General features: G+C 41.6%; 1 protein-coding gene and 1 long non-coding RNA gene across 3 annotated transcripts in view; one reads left to right on the top strand and one right to left on the bottom strand.

Moving 5' to 3' along the window:
• Positions 1–8,700, bottom strand: part of MIER2 (MIER family member 2) — a 74,441-nt gene extending 65,741 nt beyond the window's left edge. For both annotated transcript variants that reach the window (XM_032224966.1, XM_032225050.1), the window contains exon 1: positions 8,669–8,700. In XM_032224966.1, the coding sequence (XP_032080857.1) occupies positions 8,669–8,677 (9 nt within the window). In that variant the 5' untranslated portion in view covers positions 8,678–8,700. The remainder of the gene's footprint in view (positions 1–8,668) is intronic.
• Positions 8,701–11,289: 2,589 nt separating this feature from the next.
• On the top strand, positions 11,290–15,204 carry LOC116515804. The gene is made up of 3 exons (XR_004256278.1): positions 11,290–11,507; positions 13,446–13,514; positions 14,999–15,204. It is a non-coding gene; the product is annotated as an uncharacterized LOC116515804 (long non-coding RNA).
• The last annotated feature ends 5,886 nt before the right edge of the window (positions 15,205–21,090 follow it).

The following is a 21,090-nucleotide window of genomic DNA, read 5'->3' as shown; positions in this document are numbered from 1 at the left end:
TAGGTGGTTTGGACACGTTTGCCGTATGGACAATAGCCGATTACCTTACCGATCGATTAACTCGCTGCGACCGGATAGGTGGAAAATCGCACGAAATGCCCCAAAGAAAACGTGGATATCCCAAGTGGCTCACGATCTTCAACCACTCCATTTTTCAATAACCGATGCCCAACAAGCCGCCCTAAATCGGAATCAATGGCGTGCTGTAATCCGTGACGTCCTGCCCCTGGCCTTCACAATGCAACGGTCACTGCCTTAAGGACGTTGACATTTACGAAGATTAAGTCCAAGTCCAAGTAAGTCCAAGAGAGTTCTAGTTCTGCCTTGGATACGAAGCCAGCTTGGTGACCTTTGGCCAGTCACTTTCTCTCAACCCTAGGAAGGAGGCAATAGCAAACCACCAGAGACGCCTTGCCAAGAAAACTGCAGGGATTTGTCCAGGCATCTCCAACAACCTGAAACTACTGAAGGGAAGCCAAAAAACCCAAAAAATGGAGTCAAGAATCACGTCCTAACAAACCACTGGTGAAATCTAAATTTTGTTCCCACTGGTTCTGTGGGCGTGGCTTGATTGGGGGGGGTTGTTCATGCGACGGTGGGTGTGGCCAACTTTTTTTCACTTTTTAAAGCATTTTTTTCCTGCTGGTTTGGGCGAATAGGCAGGAAAAAAATGCTTTAAAAAGTGGGAAAAACAAGCTTCTGACGATCATGCAGTTCCCAGCTGATCCGCGCGATCCTCGGAAGCTTTTTAAAAAAACTACCGGTTTGCAGAACCAAGGACAATCGTCCCTACCGGTTCAGTCGAACCAGGCTGAACCAGGAGGATTTCACCACTGTAACAAACCTAAATAGAGCAGCTGCGGTAAATACATCTAGTTATCAAGACTAATGCCAAGTCCCTAGCAGCTAATCCTCATGAAGAAATGGAGGCTGCCAGAGACTTTTTAATCAAATCTTAATTGTAAGGCGTGGGGTGGGGTTAGGTTACAAAGTCTTGACCTGTTGATAGGTTTACCTTAGCACCCCATTTATCTGCAGGCTCTCTGGAGTCAGTGCTTAGGTTCCTTAATCCTCTTGATGACCATCTACAGTGGTTATCCATTTTCATGATAAAAGGATGTACAGATGTTTTCAACCAGAATCTCCCCCCCCAGGTAATTTCTTCAGCAAGGAATGTTCTGACGCAAGGTTCTACATTTAGTCAAGGAAAACCAAACGCACAGGGATAGAGTAGGGCAGTGATGGCGAACCTTTTCTGGCTCCTGTGCCAAAAGCCGGGGGGGCACGGGGGGGGGGGTCGTGCTCGGAAGCACCATACTCATAATGCTGTGTGTGACCACACTCCCCGCGCACATGTGCACGTGACTAGTGGACACCTCCCCTTTTGGCGCGGTTTTTTCGCCCTCCCCAGGCTCCCGAGGCTTTCTAGGAACCTGGGAAGGGTGAAAACAGGCTCCCCCCCAGGACGCCCTCCGGAGGCCTCAGGAGCTTTCCTGAAGGCTCCGGAGGGCAAAAAACAGACCTACGGGCAACTCGGAAGTTTAGGAATGGTGAAATTTAGGAAGAGCCGAGGTGGCGCAGTGGTTAGGGTGCAGTACTGCAGGCCACTTCAGCTGACTGTTATCTGCAGTTCAGCGGTTCTAATCTCACCGGCTCAAGGTTGACTCAGCCTTCCATCCTTCCGAGGTAGGTAAAATGAGGACCCTGACTGTGGGGGCGATATGCTGACTCTGTAAACCGCTTAGAGAGGGCTGAAAGCCCTATGAAGCGGTATATAAGTCTAACTGCTATTGCTATTGCCCATAGGGCCGGTTTTTCACGCTCTGGAGGCTAGTCTCGAGAGAGCGAAAAATGGCCTCAAAAGAAGGCCAAAGTCAGCTGGCCAGCACGTGGATGCCCTAACAAATGGCCCCATGTACCACCTGTGGCACACGTGCCACAGGTTCACCATCATGGGCGTAGGGGGTACCTGGCTCAATACTTCGTAATTAATTTATAATTTAACAAAGTTGGAAGGGACCTTGGAGTTCTTCTAGTTTAACCCCTTGATTCGGCAGGGAAACATACACCACTTCAGACAAACAGTTATCCAATCTCTTCTTTAAAACCTCCAGTATTCCAATAGTAGCAACTGTGAGTTGGATCTTGGCATCCTAGTGGACAATCCCTTAATAATGAGCCAGCCGTGTGCAGCAGCTGCCAAAAAAGCCAACGCGGTCCTAGGCTGCATAAACAGAGGGATAGAATCAAGATGACGTGAAGTGTTACTGCCACTTTATAATGCCTTGCTAAGGCCACACTTGGAATATGGCATTCAGTTTTGGTCGCCACGAAGTAAAAAAGATGAGACTCTAGAAAGAGTGCAGAGAAGAGCAACAAAGATGATCAGGGGGCTGGAGGCTAAAACATGCGAAGAACGGTTGCAAGAACTGGGTATGTCTGGTTTAATGGAAAGAAGGACTAGGGGAGACATGATAGCAGTCTTCAAATATCTCAGGGGCTGCCACAAAGAAGAGGGAGTCAAGCTATTCTCCAAGGCACCTGATTAGGTTTGGTTTCATATCGAAACAGATGAAATAGATGACAAGATAACAACGCTCCAATATTTGAGGGGCTGCCACAAAGAAGAGGGGCTTCACTTATTCTCCAAAGCACCAGAAGGCAGGACAAGAAGCAACGGATGGAAACTAATCAAGGACAGAAGCAATCTAGAACTAAGGAGGAACTTCCTGCCAAATCTAATGGCTAGAGAACATAGGAAATCCAAGTGAGTCCTTCCTTTTCTCAAAAGATACTGTATAATAATTCACAACTAACCCCCCCCCCCAAAACAACCTCTGCTTTTTGCTACCCAAATGAAAGAAGCCAATATCTCAGAAATTCTATTACACAACAATTACAGACAGGAAGACTTCATAGTATTATTAACTGCACACTTATATTGCTGGATTATAAACCTTATATTTATAAAGTACCTAAGGGGTACGCTTGACGCTTTATTACTCGGTAATTCTGCATGGTTAAAAGTCTTCGAGGCTTAAAAAGGAAAATACAGATGAACCAAACATGGGAGTTAGACTCTGAACTCAGCGGCGAGACTTTAGGTTTTACTGGACAATCCTTTGGTGCAAATCAGATGGAAACTATGAGTAGGCTGCCTCACCGTTCGTTTGCATGCTCCAGGGCAACCTGGAATTAAGGAGAAACTTCCTCACAGTCAGAACAATTAACCAGTGTATCAGCTTGCTTGCAGAGGTTGTGGGTGCACCATCACTGGAGATTTTTAAGAGATTGGACAGCCGCTTGTCTGAAATAACATAGGCACGCAGAACCCTCTCTGTGGGCACGCGCACCTTCGCCAGCTGCTTTTCTGCTTTTTTTCCTGGTTTTCGCCAGCTGGTCTTCGTGTGTGCTGGAGTGCTGGAAACCCAAAGATCAGCTGTCCGGTGCACATACAAGTGCCAGCCACCTGGTTTTGGGGTTTCTGGCGCATGCATGTGCACTGGCCGGTTGGTCTTTGCTTGCGCCAGAGCACTGGAAACCCAAAGACCAGCTAAACAGCATGCATGTACACACGGAAACCCGAAGACCAGGTGGTTGGCGCAAGTGTGCATGTACCCAATGACTGGTGTATGCGCACTGGCCAGCTAGTCGTCAGGTTTCCGCGCTCTGGTGTGCACATGCATGTGCATTCCTGTTTGAGCACTTGGTTGCGGTTCACCATCATGCATATAGGTTTTCCTGCTTGAACAGGGAACTGGACTAGAAGACCTCCAAGGTCCCTTCTAGCTCTCTTCTGATTAGTAATCAAGGAGGAACAGGAACATTAAGGATTCTTCTAACAGTATTAAGTCTTAGCAGATACCCAAATCTTAATGCATATTTTAGTTTAACCTTGGAGCTCACAGCTGCTGAGTAAACTCAATGACTTTGTCCTTGAGAAGATAGTACAGCTATTTGGGGGTGGGGGGAAAGAACCCAAATAAATTACTGTTTATCCCAGTTTTCAGATTGCACCCAGCACTGCTCCAAGCAAAGAAACTTATGCTGTTGGTTTGAGATCGACAATTTGGTTGCAAAGGTTTTGTCACCATTCGAGGAGACATCGTCAATGCATTTTGAATTGTTTGAACAAAACGCACTGATGACGTCTCCTCTAATGGTGGCGAAATGTTTGCAACCAAATTGACAAGCTCGGAGCACAAACCAACAGCCTAACTACCAACCCGAGCTACTAATATCCAAACACATTTCAAAGAAACTTATTCTGGATCTTCCAAACTACATTTTGGACAACAGCGTGAAGACTTATCATTGGGACCGATAGTAATCTTCATGCTGTTCACCGTGAATTCTCAGTAGAATCTGGCATGATTGACCACAAAATGTGGATAACTTTAAGGGGAAGTAATCTACTTCAGAAAGTGGTGATGTTTTAAGAATTTTTCTGACTTCTATTAATCTAGAAGGGTACTGATCATCATTACTGATCCTCCAAAAATGGCAGGAAAAACTAACTAAAGATTATTTCCAATTTTTGGAACTTTTTCTTTTCAAAGGAAGACCAAGCTAAATCCACTTTTGTTATTCTTTTCCCTGCTTTAATCTTTTTATCAAAAAGAAATCAGGCAAGATTTGGCAGCTTAACCTGACATTTTTTTTTAAAAAAAATTGAAACATTTTAATCAGTGTTTATTTATTTTTGGTGCTGTCCTATTCTAAATAGATTTTGTCTGCATGTCTATAAAATATAAAACCTATTTTGCTTGTTATTTTATTACGGTGGGTTTCCTGAGCATTGCATTTGATAGGAAAAGAGCATAGATTTAATATAAAGAAATAAAATCAAGGCGGCATTGAGAAACCCCGCGGATGATTCCCAAAGTCTATTTTCCTATTCAAAGCTGTCTCAAAAAGAGCAGCTTCTTCCTTAAACAAATCACCAACATCAGGTCAGCAATGGATAATATTGGAAAAGCAGAGTTGGGAGTGAGATAAAATAGGCAGTGATACTCTACTTCATATCCTCAATTTCATGCCTCCAGAAATGCTGGACATCACCTTCTATCATTCACAGGCAATTTCAGCGATGCCCCTTGAGAATTCTATGAGTTCAACACATCTCGGAACCAAGTTGCGGAAAAAAATGTGTTCTAGAATGAGGTCACACTTCATGAGACACCAAGACCCCGATGCCTATGGTTTCCTTGGGGACATCAAATTTCAGTTTAAAAAAAAAGATATTTAAATCAGGATTTGATATATTCGCCCTAAGACGCTAACCCCAAACAAAAGGCAGCACAAGAGTGTTTCAAATAAAATAAATAAAAAGATTGTCCACCCACAGTACCGCTTCACAGTCACAATCCAATTTCACAGTCCATACAGAACCTGACAGCTGTGAACATGTGAATTTTCCCCCTTAAATTGGCACACCGATCTTTCTTCTTTATAGCCTAGAGGTTACACACATTAGCATTAACATCTGGAACAAGGATAGACTTATTCATTATTTATTTATTTTAAATATTCCTAGTTGCCCATCTACTGGGAAGGACTGGTGGGGTGACATGATAGCAGTCTTCCGATATCTGTGGGACTGCCTTAAAGAAGAGGGGGTCAAGCTATTCTCCAAAGCACCTGAAGGCAGAAGAAGCAATGGGTGGAAACTAATCAAGGAGAGAAGCAACCTAGAACTGAGGAGAAATTTCCTGAGATAACCATTAACCAGTGAAACAACTTGCCTCCAGAAGTTGTGGGTGCTCCAACACTGGAAGTTTTTAAGAAGAGATTGGACAACCATTTGTCTCAAATGGTATAGAGTTGACTGCTTTGAGCAGGCATTTGGTCCCTTCCAACTCTTGTTATTCCGTTAGCCACGCTCATGGAAATTATAGTTTAAAATGCAATAAAAACACAAAAAGCAATAAAAAGGTGTACATACTAAAATATAAATCAGCGTCCATAAATAATGGAGTTTTACCATTCTGACATTTCAAAAGTCAAAATGTCGAGGGTTTTCAGGATTAAGTTGTGAATTGACTCCATAAAGTAAAGGTAAAAGTTCCCCTCTCACATATGTGCTAGTTGTTCCCGTCTCTAGGGGGCGATGCTAATCTCTGTTTCAAAGCCGAAGAGCCAGCGCTGTCCGAGGACGTCTCCGTGGTCATGTGGCTGCCATGACTAAACACCGAAGGCACACGGAACGCTGTTACCTTCCCACCAAAGGTGGTCCCTATTTTTCTACTTGCATTTTACATGCTTTAGAACTGTTGGGTTGGCAGAAGCTGGAACAAGTAACAGGAGCTCACTCTGTTACGCGGCGCTAGGGATTTGAACCACTGAACTGCCGACCTTTCTGATTGACAAGCTTAGTGTTTTAGCCACTGAGCCACCCTGTCCCATAAAATAGTGATGTGTATTTTTGGTACCATGCAGAAGCCAGAAGAAAGATGGGATGGTTTAAGTAACAGCAGAGAGGTAATTGCTGCCCTTGTGTGAGATCTAAAACCTTTCCTCCAAACTATCCTTGAAGTGTACACATATTTAATGTACAACATCTGAAGTAAGATAACTACATTTTACACACCCAAAGGTCTATTTCCTATTTTTTTAAAACTCTGATCCTACACCTATATAATCCCACCAAATTAAAAAAAAAGCTCAAGGTGAAGATTAAGACATTAATGAACACTCATCAAAGGAGCAACTGGAAGGAACTAGAAGACCTCCAAGGTCCCTTCTGACTTCATTACTCTGCACAAATGTTACAGAAGTGAAGACCTCCATTTCACCAGTTCTTTTTTTCTCTCCCCCGTTTCTAAGTTCTCCTTTTCACATTCCCTCACACAGCTCTTTATCTTCTTGCCCTTCATCTTCAGCCCACCCAAATTCCAGCTGCCTCCACCTTATCTCACTCATGTCCAATTATTTTTCTTTACTCAAAACCTCTGCCAAGGCCATTGCAAAGCAGATGTAATCTTTAAAGAACTCCCTTACTTTTAATTCCCCAATGGTCTGCGGAAATGCATCATCCCCTTTCAGAAAACCACAATTTTTCATTTTCATCTTGGCCACTGGATGACTCAAGATTTTGTTTTGTTGTCTCTTCAGATGGCCAACCCCCTCTCCCCCAAACTGACCCTCTTGAGATCTTTAGATGGGATGTTCAAGCCTTCTGCATGTCTCCAGTATTTGTCAGATTTAAAGCTTGTTGCTCTTCAAAGCCGGGTGTTAGTTTCTAAACAAATACGGCTACATCATCTCTTTTCTTCCAAGTGCAGTTATTTCCACCAAGTGCAACCTTGAACATGGACTACACCAATTAGTCAACAGCTCCAAGTCCTTCTCCCCAAATATCCTACATGTATTTTTCTAATATTCCCTACTCTTTTATCTTCCCTTCAAACCTGAATCGAGCTTCTTAGAGTTTCTGGCTTTTCCCCCTCAGGAGATACACCATTTCTAGCTCGATTCTCCAAATTTCAGTTATGTTCCCCTGTCTACGGAAGGTCACCCCTTCCTCCATTTTGCAAATTCAAAACGTAACCCTCCAGGTACTTTATATTTATCACACCAAAAATTGACATCTTTGTAGATGAATATCCTGATTAGAAGCATGCCAACCATACCACGTCCCATCTGTACCATTTGACACACAACATTCGCACCTATCCCCGGACTCCTTAATTTCGGGAGCCACTTCGTCCTGAGAACACCCCCCATTCATTTGTGGCCTATCCGAGGCAAACCTCAAGTTATCCCCACCTCCCCAAAAAGTAACCCCAACTCCACCGAAGTGGCCTAAACCCCAATTTTTCTTGAATTCCTCTAAACACAGCTGTTTCCCCATAAAAGACCCCCACCCTGACCTCAATATTTAAACCCTGGAAAAAGTCACGAAGCGAGCATCCGCAAACCCTCAAGACGTATTTATAAAATACCCCCCCCCAAAAAAAAATCTTTTGCAAACTCTCAAGAATCCAAGTTGCTTTTGCAACACCTGCCCTCTAATCAATCCTGCACCCCCAATCCTAAGGGCAACACGTTCTACCTCCCCTGCACCCCAGATCTGTGCAGAGCACCCCAATCCCTCATCAGCTCCCTGCCCCCCACACCCAGAAGGCCTCAGCACTCCCACCTTCAGCTCTGCACCCCCAAATCTTCCTCTGGTCCACAAGTTTGCCCCCCTCCATCCCCATCGTCTAAACCTGCCCATCCTTGCTGAGCCCCCCCCCCAGTAACCCAAAGTCCCTCCAGAAGTTTTAACGACCCTCCCGAAGTGCCCCCCGCTCGGCCACACCTTCCCACCTCCCCCCCCACCATAACCCCACAAACTCTGACCCACTCGAGACTCCCCTCCTGCCCTGCCCCTCCGACCCCAGGCGCTGCACCCCCACCCAAGTCCCAACTCCTCCATCCTCTCCGGCCCCTTCATCCCCCCCCACATCCCCCCCACCCAGGAACTCTCTCACCTGCAAGTCCCACCTGCTCCCCCCTCCCCAAAAGCAGCCCCTGCCCTGGCTCCCCACTTCCTGCTCCCCGACAGTCTCCCCCCTCCCCCCGCGGGGTGCCCCCTTCTCTTCGGAGGGGGGAGGGGAGGAGGGGGGAGGGGGAGAGGGAGCCGACTTTCTCCTTCCCCCCCACTCCCTCTCTCTCACACACTCACCTCCGCCATAGCCGAGAGTGAGAACGGCGGCGGGGGGGGGGAGGCAGGAGAGCCCCGGATGTGGAGGCGCGCGCTGATTGGCCGCCGCGCACGGGAACGGAGCGGGAGGGGAGGGCCGCGCGCGCGAGAGGGGGGGGCTGGGAGGAGGTGAGGGGTGCGCGCGGGTGATGGGTGGGGGGGTGGGGTGGTCGTCGATGGGTGGAGGGGGGGAGGCCGACCCGAGGGAGCTCTGAGGTAAAAATGTGGGGTGGAGGGGCGTGGAAAGCTGAGGGGTGAGGAGGGGGGGAAACGTCGAAGGGCGGCGGAGAAGGAGGGACAGGTGAGGCAGGTGAGGGTCTCGGAGCCCAGCGGGGACCTGGAGGGAGCGGGGAGCCGGCTCTGGCGACCCGCCGGGAGGGGAGAGGAACGCGGGCGAGGGGAGAAGCTGAGGTAAAAAAACAGGAGGGGGAAGGAATTGGGGGATGTCAGGGAGGCTGAAGAGGGAGAGCCGAGGGGGCTTCCTGGGGAAGGAAAGGATGGAGAAAGAATGGCGTGAAAAGTAAGGTCCTACGTTTAGGCAAGGAAAACCAAAGGCACAGGTACAGTGTATGCGGTGCCTGTTGAATTTATAATTCAACAAAGTTGGAAAGGACCTTGGAGGTCCTTCTAGTCCAACCCCCTGCTTAGGCAGGAAACCCCACACCACTTCAGACAAATGGTTATCCAACATCTTCGTAAAAACTTACACTGTTCCAATAGTAGTAACTGTGAGAGGGATCTTGGAGTCCTAGTGGACAACCATTTAAATAGGAGCCAGCCGTGGGAAGCAGCTGCCAAAAAAGCCAACACAGTTCTAGGCTGCATCAACAGAGGGATAGAATCAAGATCACGTGAAGGGTTAATACCGCTTTATAATGCCTGGGTAAGGCCACACTTGGAATATGGCATTCAGTTTTGGTCGCCACGATGTAAAAAAAGACATCGAGACTGTAGAAAGAGTGCAGAGAAGAGCAACAAAGATGATTAGGGGATTGGAAGTTTGCCCGTTGGGTTGTTTTTCGCCCTCCCCAGGCTTCAGGAAAGCCTCTGGAGCCTAAGGAGGGCGAAAACGGCTTCCCCAGGCCCTCCGGAAGGCCAAAAATCAGTGCACACAGGAGCTGAGGGCTGCCGTGACAGCAAATATGGCTCCGATTGCCACAGGTTCACCATCACGGTTATAACAGCGCTCAAGACGAGGAAGGGATCTGTATTTTGTACCAACTGGAGTTTCAAAGTAGCTTTCCAAGACAGCCCCATATAATGCACATTGCAATTTTATCCGGTTCCACCACAAAAGCGCACTCGACGAAAGCGCGTACGTGACGTCATCACAGCGCGACAAAAACATTGCGCTGTGAGCAGTAAATTTAAAATTAAAGCGAAAACCTTACCCTAACCCCCCCAAACCTAACCCTAAACCTAACCCTTAACCTAACGCTAAACCTAACCCTTAACCTAACGCTAAACCTAACGCTAACCCTTAACCTAGCGCTAAACCTAACCCTAACGCTTAACGTAACTCTAAACCTAACCCTAACCCTTAACTTAAACCTAAACCTAAACCCGGGTTGTTGGGGGCGATATGCTGACTCTGTAAACCGCTTAGAGAGGGCTGAAAGCCCTATGAAGCGGTATATAAGTCTAACTGCTATTGCTATTGCTAAACCTAACCCTTACCTTTATGTGAATCGGCTTGCTTTAATTTTATTTTAATTTCAATTAAATTTATTTTAAAAAATTTTCGTCGCGCTGCTGATGACGTCAGGTACGCGCTTTCGTCGAGCGCGGTTTTGTCTACCATGGTTTTGACGGGTCACGTTTTATCCAGTTTTAATACATAAGAATATGAATTATTGTGAATACCCAGCAGAGAAAAGAATGGCTCTGATTAAAAATAGGCAAATTGTAGGCCACGTATGAGAAATAATGTTAATGGACAAAATGAAAAGTGGACACCAAAAAAGTAAGTGGAATAAAACATGGGGATAAGGCGGAATTTTGACAGGCAGGAGAATAAGGAACATCACTGGGCAACATTAAAGTATGTTGAGTGCAAAATGTGATTCAGTTCATGTGATCAAAGTTAAATGTGGGAAAATTAGTATGTATGGTACATGAAAGTAGTCAAAATGGACTAGGGGGTTAAAAGAATGTAGTGAAAGTACGGGAATAAGAAATGAATAGTAAAGAGTTAATGAATTGTAAAAATTAACAGGAAAGAGGACAAAGCTAAGATAAAGGATGAATATCACGCATGATGTTTCCAGATATCTATAGGCTTTTTTCATCCAGAATCTCATAGAGCCAGACTGACTGGTTTTTTTGGTGATTAAATTTATCATCTTTAGTCTATGAGCTATTATTTGGGTTCATCCATGGTTTGATTTGGTTATGAATCCACTTATTATATTTTACTTAATGCATAGTATGTGAAATCAGTTACTGTATTCTGCTGAAAACGCGCAAGCGACGAGGCAAAAATTAAGATTCTAAGATTAAAAAATTGGAGACACAGAAATAGTGATAGAAGTATATGAATGGAAAAGTTTCATTGTCCACACGCAATTCAGCAAAATAAGGTGTAAAATAGTTAAATAAATCATTCCATAATTTTTTTGGGAGCAGGGACAGGTAGACTTCAGGTGTATAGAACCTAATTTATTAATAGAGAAAATCCTAAAGTTCTTCAACAAAGGGACAGCATAGTTAATCTGAGGAATTTGTTTTAAATATAGGCTTGGGATACACAACTTTTTTCACACAAAACGTATTCCTATTTTCTTGATTTCAGCAGCTGGATTCAACAAGTAAAAGACTATAGGTAATTGTTACTATATTGAAATTAATTATTAATTATTAACAAGAGTCACACGTTGAGATGGACAGCGCTATAAATTGAATGAATGCATGCATAAATAGCATTAAAAACACTTTTTGATCTACTGAAAATCATCCATCTTCTGCTTATTTTTGGTTTAAACTTTGCTGTGTTGACTACATTGATTGCATAAGATCATGCCTCTCTGCAGCATACTTTCTGATATATGTCCTTTCCCCCAAACTGTACATATGTGGTCCCCAGACTCTCTTTCACAATTTGTAGAACTGTCAAAGTGGATGGAGCCAAACATTTTGGCTCATATCTTCTTGGATGTTATAAATTTGGGAAAGTTAAGGGGCAATATTGGTTTTCTAAGCTTTATAGAGACTAAAAGCACTCTTTCCATCCTTTAAACCTTTCTCCGCAATTCTTCCAAATTGATTGTTGTGCAGTTCACTTTGGAGAGAACAGTTCTGGATACTGTAAGTTGCATCAAGTTTAGGGTAGCCTTCAAAAGATGCACCCCTGAACCTAAACTAAGAATTACCATAATGTTATTCAGGAATGAAGGAATAGCACTTGTAAGTTGCCCAGAAATATTTAAATGTCTACTGTTTAAAGTTAGTAGAAACACAATGTTCTATATTTCTTATGAGTACCACCTGACCTGTTGGAAATTTTCAAATTTGATTCTAAATATAAATGTAAACCAACATATCAATGTAAACATGGCATTTTGCAACAGAATTGGCTTATACATAGAACTGTTAAGTTTCTATGATGCATATATTAATCAACTATTAGATAAAAAGGACATCATGGAGGCAAGTATTCCTAAAAGCACTAATATGTTTAGTAAAAGAAAGGAAATTGTGTTAATGGAAATTTCAAATATTTAAAAACATTTGATGTAACAACATAAATATTTTTGCTTTGTTCAAGTGTAGGACAATTTAAAATCCTTGGGGTGTAGATTCTGTTTGCTTTAGTGCAATATTAAAAGATCTGGATTTTAATGTCCAGTGAGTGCTTTTGTAATAGAGTCTAGGCCTAATATGTTTTTTCTTGCTTGCTTCTCTTACTTTAGTTGTAAAAAATTAATTACCCACATATAATGTTGGAGGATTTGTTATGTTCTTATCAAAAAATGATAATTTGTGCATATTCTACATCTTAAGATAAGGTATTGAAATGCATCACAGCCAGAATCTGATTGGCTTAAGCAAGGATTTCTGTAATTTATGATATTACTTGATTCCAAAGAACCAGCAATGTTTCCGGCAGATGGAATTGTGCTGAAGATCAAGCTGAGCAGAATCTGTTTGAGTTAAGGTCATCAGGCAGAAGTAGCCAGGGGCCTAACCACTGATCCATTGTATATGATAGGCAGTTTACAGTTCTGAGAGACGCAAAATCCTTTAATTGGTTTCCCAAATAATACAGAAACAAGGAAAACCAACATCTGCACAATTCAAATTATTCTTCCTCGCACTCTTGCTGGATGACTAATTTCAATAATGCGGGGAGAAGGATTGTATTTGAGAGCAGCCTTGGAAATTTTGTATGGGTCGTGCTCTTCAAAAATATAGATCCGGGGTTTGGAGAGTTTGTCTAATTTTTCTGCTGTAGGAAGAGAACGGCGTCTTCTATGTGGCTCTGTAAGAACAAACCCAGGAGAGAGAAGCAAGTGTTAAAGGCTAAACTGACCATGACCAATGTTTCTAAAAAAATTCAAAGATAAATAAAATGATGCAAAATTCCTCAAACAATAAGATTTTAAATATCTAGTAGTTTTAAGGAATTGACTTTATAAATGCAGCTTTCCTCTTATGAGGTACCTTGGATGATAGAAAGAGTTGGATCCAAGGGTTTACATTGCTGTCCAGCAGTTTAAGCAAAGAAAGACCAACTCAGCTGTTTTCTCCCACTTCATTATAGAGATTGCAAGTCAAGAAGAGAGTGGTTTTTTTTCCATGCTTGCTCTTATGTGTGAGTTGGGCACCAAAAGTAAGTACACCTTAATATTTAAAGTCCTTTTTGTTAAACAAGTATTTAATACATAGGATGCTTTTTGGCTATTGGATTTTTAAAATTTTGATTGCAACCTTGATATTATTCATTCATGTCATAATGGGATGAATTAATACCAAGGTTGCAATCAAAATTTTAGAAATTGCAATACACTAAGGGGTATACTTATTACTAAGCAGAGTGAGAGCGCAAATTATAATAGTTACACAGAATGCATAGCAAATTGTCCCTGTACTAGTGATTTTGTTAAGGATGCAGTCAGACATGCATCTGCTAGGATACCTTCATTCTGGTCCCTGCCCCACTCTAACAGCTTGCTGCAGCACTGTTCTATGGACCTTCCCACTGCTATGGTAAAGTGTTCATTCATCCTTGAAGTCAACAAAAAATGTTATCAGTAGGAAATTTACTATGCCTCTCTCACCTCGTTTCGGGTCATTGCATTTAAAAATAGGGAAAGCCCCCATGTCCACTGAGAGTGGATCCTTTGGGTTTAATCACTGAACCACCTCTGGAAGCCGGAGCAATATTATATCAGAGCCAATAATGAGAGAATCCTCGGCTTAAAGCAATGTACTGAAGGTTGTAGATATAATGATCAGAATTGAAGACTTTCAAAACTAAGGTGGAAAGTTATTGTTCTTTAAAAAAATTGCAGTAAGAATGTTATGACATTTGTTTAACCTCATCTTGGCTTTGATCAAACTATTTTATCAAGTATTTATTCAGTTTGCACTTTGCAATCAATTACTGTACATCCTTAACAGTTGCAATGTGTATGATACAAGTGCAATAAAACAATGACAAAGAATAGATAAGTAATTATATCAAGTAGCATTACAAATTACAATGGAAAAAAACCACCAAAACCCACAGCTCATCTGAGTTACCATAAGCATTCTGTGGTTAGCAGATTTCAGAATGTTAACACTAGGGCAACAAGTTTGCAGGAAGACTTCCACCACATAATGGCGATTGCTGAAAAACAAACCCTTGCAAATCATCCATGTGATCATCCACAACAGTGGGTCACAAGCAGTTTTCCTGACATGCATGAATCAGATGAGTCAGTCATAACCTGAGTAGCCAAGCTATGTAAAGCCAAGCCCTTGAATTGCACCTAGAAAAAAATAGATTAGTTCAAGGCCTGAAGCATCAGTGGAACACATTTATGGTGATGAACACGCCCCCCCCAAAATAACTCGCTGCCTTTTGAAATGAAATTTCTGGGTGGTGTTTAAAGGCAGTGTAGAGCAGTGGTGGGATTCAGCCAGTTTGCACCACTTTGGGAAAACCAGTTGTTAAGTTTCTGAGCAGTTTGGTGAACTGGTTATTGGAAGAAATCATTAGGGCAGATAACCAGTTGTTAAATTATTTGAATCCCACCACTGGTGTAGAGTGAAGTGTTCATGCACAGTGATGAAAAAATGAATTAATGTCACCTGGTTCTCTTGTTTTAGAAAGGACTACAGCCAGTGAACCAGCAAGATGGGCAAAAGCTCTCTGCACACAGTTTCCACCTGAAGCTATGTAGCATTAACTATGAGACTCAAGTTGCAGTCTGCTCTCTGGGATTATACTACCCAGTCAATAGGCAGCACCAGAGCTAGCAGAGAATAAAGCAGGGGTGAAATTCAGCAGGTTTTGACAGGTTCTGGAGAACCGGTAGCGGAAATTTTGAGTAGTTTGGAGAACCGGAAAATACCACCTCTGGCTGGCCCTGGAGTGAAGTGGGAATGGAGATTTTGTAATATCCTGCCCCTGCCATGCCCACCAAGCCATGCCAACAGAACTGGTAGTAAAAAAAATGAATTTCACCACTGGAATAAAGGGTATGAGTAACTGGAATCCTTTTTGAGGGTTTTTGCCAGTTATTTTGATGAAGAAGATGAAGTGGATTTTCTTGAAGAGATCTTTTAGCTGTATTGGAGAACTGCCCACCTTCTTCTTTTAGGGAAGGTTGTTGAAAAGCTAATGGTCCTTCAGTTGAAACTGAAGAAGCTTTTTGGAGGAAAAGAACCATCTTCAAGCAAAACCAAGGAAGTCCGGTTGCCTTTTGAAAAAGCACCTTTGGGATAACCATGACCTAGATCAGTGTTTTTCAACCACTGTGCCACGGCACACTAGTGTGCCGTGACATAGTGTAAGGTGTGCCGTGGGAAAATTACTTTATATATAGTCAATATAGGCACAGAGTTAAATTTTTTTAACATTTTCTAATGGTGGTGTGCCTCGTGATTTTTTTTCATGAAAAAAGTGTGCCTTTGCACAAAAAAGGTTGAAAAACACTGATCTAGATGACTGAGAATCTCCATAGACTCTTGAATTGGTGGCACTCTATAGGCTCAACAACAGTCTCTTCCTAAACTGCTTCAAAGTGTTAAAATAGAAAGCCTTGTTCTGCCATGATTCTACTTCTCTCTTAAGTGGGTGATGCCAGTCAGTTTGAGGGATTGGCCTGATTGATATTCCCAGTGGTGGGCCACAGAGTTTGTTCTACTTCCCTCTGTTCTGTAACACCTGCATGAGACTGCAAAGAGATATTACCTATCAATTTAAGATATAGTATCATTAGTATGCTGCTGATGTCCAGATGAATATCTATAGCCTGGGTTAGGCCAAAGATGCTGTAGAATTCTTGACTTAGTGGCCAGAGGCTGTGAGAGTCTGAATGGGACAACACAGAAACAGTCCTACCAAGACATGGTTTCTGTTTGTGCAGTAATAATTTCTTTTTATGTTCCAGTCAGCTTTAGAGAGGGTTTTGCTCTCCTTGATAGAACAAGTTTACTACTTGGGAGACCTGGAGTCAGTTCCTGCTGGTTTCACAGGTGGAAACAGGGCATGGCCAGAGTTACCTTTGCTCAAATTCAGCTAGTGTGTAGCATTCCTACTTGGAGCAAAAGATCTTGGTGACATGATTCAAAATCTTCTCATTAATGGATTAAATGGATGCAAAGGTTTGACACCAAACTGCCTGTGAATTCTATTCTGAAATGTAACTGGTGTAAAATATAGCAAACCAGGCCCTAGTCGGCGAGAACAAACAAATCCATTCTTTTCAGTTTGTTTACATAAATCAACAATCAGCCTAATTTATATAATTAGTAATTTGCATTAGTTCACATATTTTGTGTCATGTAATGCTCTATTGTTATTTGGAGCAATTTAATTTGGATTTAATAAACATTCAGATTTAATGGACACCTTTCTCCCAAAATGGTCTACTAAATCAAGGTTTTGCAGTTAGTCCTTGACTTAACAATGTTAACAACAGTTAACAATGGTATGATGGCTTCAAAAATAGTGACTTGCAACCTGTCTTTAGAGTAATGACTGCACCATCATCCCCATGGCCACAACTGGGGCCATTGCCAACTGGCTCCCATTTATGACTTGTAGACTATCTTGTAGTTATGTGATTGTAATTTGTGACCTTCCCATCTAGCTTCTGAGAGGCAAAGTCAATTGGGGAAGCCAGAGTCATTTAATGACTGCATGGTCCACTTAACAACCATGCAATTTGCTTAAATAACCACAGTAAAAATAATTGTAAAATTGGGTCCACTCATATGATGACTCACTTAATAACTACATTGCTTGGCAACTTAAAGTCCAATCCCAATTGTGGTCATAAGTCGAGCACAACCTCTACAGTATTAACTGAAAATATAGTTGAGTGTAAAACTGTTTTACATGCAGTTGACACATTGTAAGACTCTATTTCCAGTTTTCTTTCCTTAATATAAAATTTAAGCACCATATTTAGTTATTTTCCTCACTATTGTAGATATGATAAAATCTCCAGCTAGAGTGTGTGTGTGCGTGTGAAGAGAATGTGTGTGTGCGTGTGAAGAGAGGGCACAGAAAGTGGCACAGACCTTATCTCCCTCAAATTCCCTGAAGCTTTTATCTGACCGTTCCCAAGAGAATGTAATCAGTCTGGTCAGATTCTTGTAAATACAACAATATTTACAGTTATTCTTTATTGTCGTAATAGGAGTGGCGTGGTGGCCTAGAGGTGGAGCTCTCGCCTCACAACCAGGGGGCTGAGAGTTCGATCCTAGGCAGAGGCAGATATTTCTCTCTCTCGGCACAATGAGAATATATCTACTGAACAAAACTCTGCATTGGCAACAGGAAGGGCGTCAAGCCAATAAACACTCTGATAGCTCCATTCAGTTGCTTAGACTCCACCCCACAAGGGATTATTCGGTCGTTAAAAGAAGATGATGATTCTTTATTATGTAATGCCTGACAGTGTGGGCCTTGTTCCTTGTGCCTTGACAGTAAATAAAATTGGATGCCACTGGATTCTTGTGGAAATAGTGGTATATTAAGGGCTTGAGGTTTCAGGTGGCATCTAGACTTTTTTGTTTATCTTGATGAAACTGCCTACAGTCAGTTTTTTTTCCAAACAGTTAATTTAAATTCTAGAAAGTGGCTTGCAATTGGCAGAGATTTTAGAATTTCTAAGAGCAGTAGTCATCAATCCTTTCAGGCAATAAATGCCAAAAGTTAAAAACAATTGCAATCTCATGGAATTTCAGTGATCAGTTCCCCAAGATCTTAGCATTCATGCTTAAAATTACAAATGGCTTCAATATGGTTTTCAACCATTTTTAATAATGATTCATATATATATACACATACATACATACATACATACATACATACATACATACACACACACACACACACACACACACACACACACACACACACACATACATACATACATAAATACAGTTTTGAGGTTCCATGAGATGTTATAAACACACTGGTTTTCATAGGTTCTGCATAGCCTATCCTGCCTTAAGAGTATCCAAAATTAACTGAATGTCATTAAAATTGAATTATAAGATAGTTCTCCCCATTTTTATTGCATCATAATACACTATTCAAAAAAGTCAACGGCAAGGACATCTTTTTCAATACTCAAATTCTGATTAATTACGTATTAGGAAATATGGGTTTAATTTTTATGCTTCCATTGGAATATATTTGTCTTTGATAATTGGCTGGAATAAAACAAAAATTCAGTTCCTTTTCGGGGCTAAATCTGTAGATAAGTATATAACTCCACTAAAAGCTAAGCAGTGAGGATTTTTTTTTGTTTGGAGATCTATTTCATTATAGTTGTATATTAATTATTATATTTATCTATTGAATTATAGTTAATCTTATAGTTGGATAGTGATTCATAGACATAGTTCTTTTACTTGCAAGAAACTCAGTTTAAAAATAATTTAGAAAACTTTAGGGTAGCCTTTGGACTTCACATAATAGTGTCACCATGGCTCAATGTATCTTAACTTTTTAATACTTAATAGCTGAGTTTAATTAACTTCAAAATATTTCACCAGAATACATTTATTTCAGCAAATAATGTTTGGTCTTGATGCCAAAAGTGGTTTTAATAGTTACATTATGGTATTTTGAAAGATGCATTGAAAACACTGGAAGATCCTTCTTAAAACGAAATCAATATTAACAAAAACCTGTTTAGCTTCTACAAGTAGTCCTTGACTTACAACTGTAATTGAGCCCAGAAGTATGTTTGTAAGTCAAGGCACCCACGTGACCAGAAGTACGGTAATTTTCTGTCCTTTTTCACAGCAGTCCTTAAGTGAACAAGTGATTGTTAAGAAAACCCATTCATTTCAATGGGCTTTTTTGCCTGAAACTGGCAAAAAATGCCAGAAATTGGCAAAAAACCCTCTCAAATGGCACATGACTACAGAATGCTACAACTGTTCATAAAACTGACATGACTGTGAGAGAGGCTGTGCATTTATTTAAGATGGTTTGCATTGGGCCTTCCGGCCTGCCGCATTCAATAACACTTGCAAAATGGGAGGGGGGATTATATGGAGTATGGGAGATATATAGCTAAAGTAACATTCTTTTCTCAGAGAGTCAAGGACAACTTGCCCTGTACCTGGAGAGGTGTGACTAGGAGACATCTCCAGTTGGGACAGTGGCTGATTGGGCCATGTGACGAACATGTGGATGCTGGGCAGGGGCTTGGACTTTTACTTGGGTGGGGAAAACCTGGAAGCTTTCATATTGTGCCAATATGACATCTCTAACAAAATGGAACCTTGAGAAATCTCAAACCTTGAAGTCTTATTTTGTTGGGGGTGTTACTTGGAACCCTGACAACTGGTCATTAAGCAAGGACCACCTGTACGGATATTTCAGAGTATCTTTAGTAATTCCATTGCTAAATTGGCATTTGAAATACAAAGGTCTGTCAATATGATTTCATAACAGTGACTGTTTGTCAAGGATGCCTGTTTTCCCTAGATTTTATCCCTAGCTATATGGATTTTATTAACAAGCAAGGAAAATCTGTATGAGAGGTCTCAGCTTGCTGGTTTTCTTGCACATGTTTCATTACCTAAACTGCAGTGCATCAGTTAATGAAACATCTGCAAGAGAACTACCAAACTCAGAGAGCACCAAGAACTCTTCATTTCAACCCTGAGCTACAAATATTTTTTCTCTGTTGGGAAATCTGTATATCGGGCATACTAAATAAAATACAGGAATCACTGCCCTACTTAGAGCAATGATTATTATTTTCTTGGACACACAAGGAATTTGTCTTTGGTGCATATGTTCTCAGTGTACGTAAAGAAAAATAAAATAGAATACATTCATCAAGAATCATAAGATATAACAGTGATAGTCATAGGTTACTAATAAGCAATCAAATTATACTAGGAAACAAATAAAACAATATAAATTTTAAAGATACAAGCAACATGGTTATAGTCATAAGTGGAAAGAGAGAGGCACTAGGAAGGAAAAGAATAATAATAGTAATATAGTCTTAGTAGGTAATTTGAAAGTGTTGTGGGAATTAGTTGTTTAGCAGAGTGATGGCATTCAGGAAAAAAAAACTGTCCTTGTGCCTAGTTCTGTTGTGCAGTGCCCTATAGCGTCCTTTTGAGGGTAGAAGTTGAAGCTGTTTGGTTGCAGTGTCTGTCTGTCTGTCTGTGTCTGTCTTATCTATCTATCTATCTATCTATCTATCTATCTATCTATCTATCTATCTATCTATTAAACATTTCCTTCCTTCTATGTTGTGTTTGTAAGAGATATTATTTTTTGGTAGCATTTGATATATGACCAATATGTGCTGAATTATGGATCAGAATAGTCATTTCTTTATCTATATATTCCTTTTCCTTAATCAAGAAAAATGTTTGTAGAGGAGAGGGAATTGACGTCTGTGATTTGATCATCTTCATCCATCCTTCCTCATGGGGAAATGGGGAACCATTCCTGCACTGTATCGCTGTGGGAAGGGAATCTCAGGCGCTATAGGGAGTCATTCAGCCAATGCACAGAGGCACCTATGTTTGTACAGCTCTATTCTCCTGTTGCTAATCTTCTAAAAATTGGAAAGAGATTTATTATTTAGTAAGCAGTGTGACACATCTCCCCCCTCCCCTGTAACTAAGAGCCCCCAGAGGATCTGCAACTAAACTGGTGCAAAGAGCAAGCTTATCTTGTCAATAATAGGAAGGGTAGAAACAGATTA

This window comes from Thamnophis elegans, chromosome 1 (genome assembly GCF_009769535.1).
Source record: "Thamnophis elegans isolate rThaEle1 chromosome 1, rThaEle1.pri, whole genome shotgun sequence".
Lineage (NCBI taxonomy): Eukaryota > Metazoa > Chordata > Lepidosauria > Squamata > Colubridae > Thamnophis > Thamnophis elegans.
This window is presented reverse-complemented; position numbering and strand designations above follow the sequence as displayed.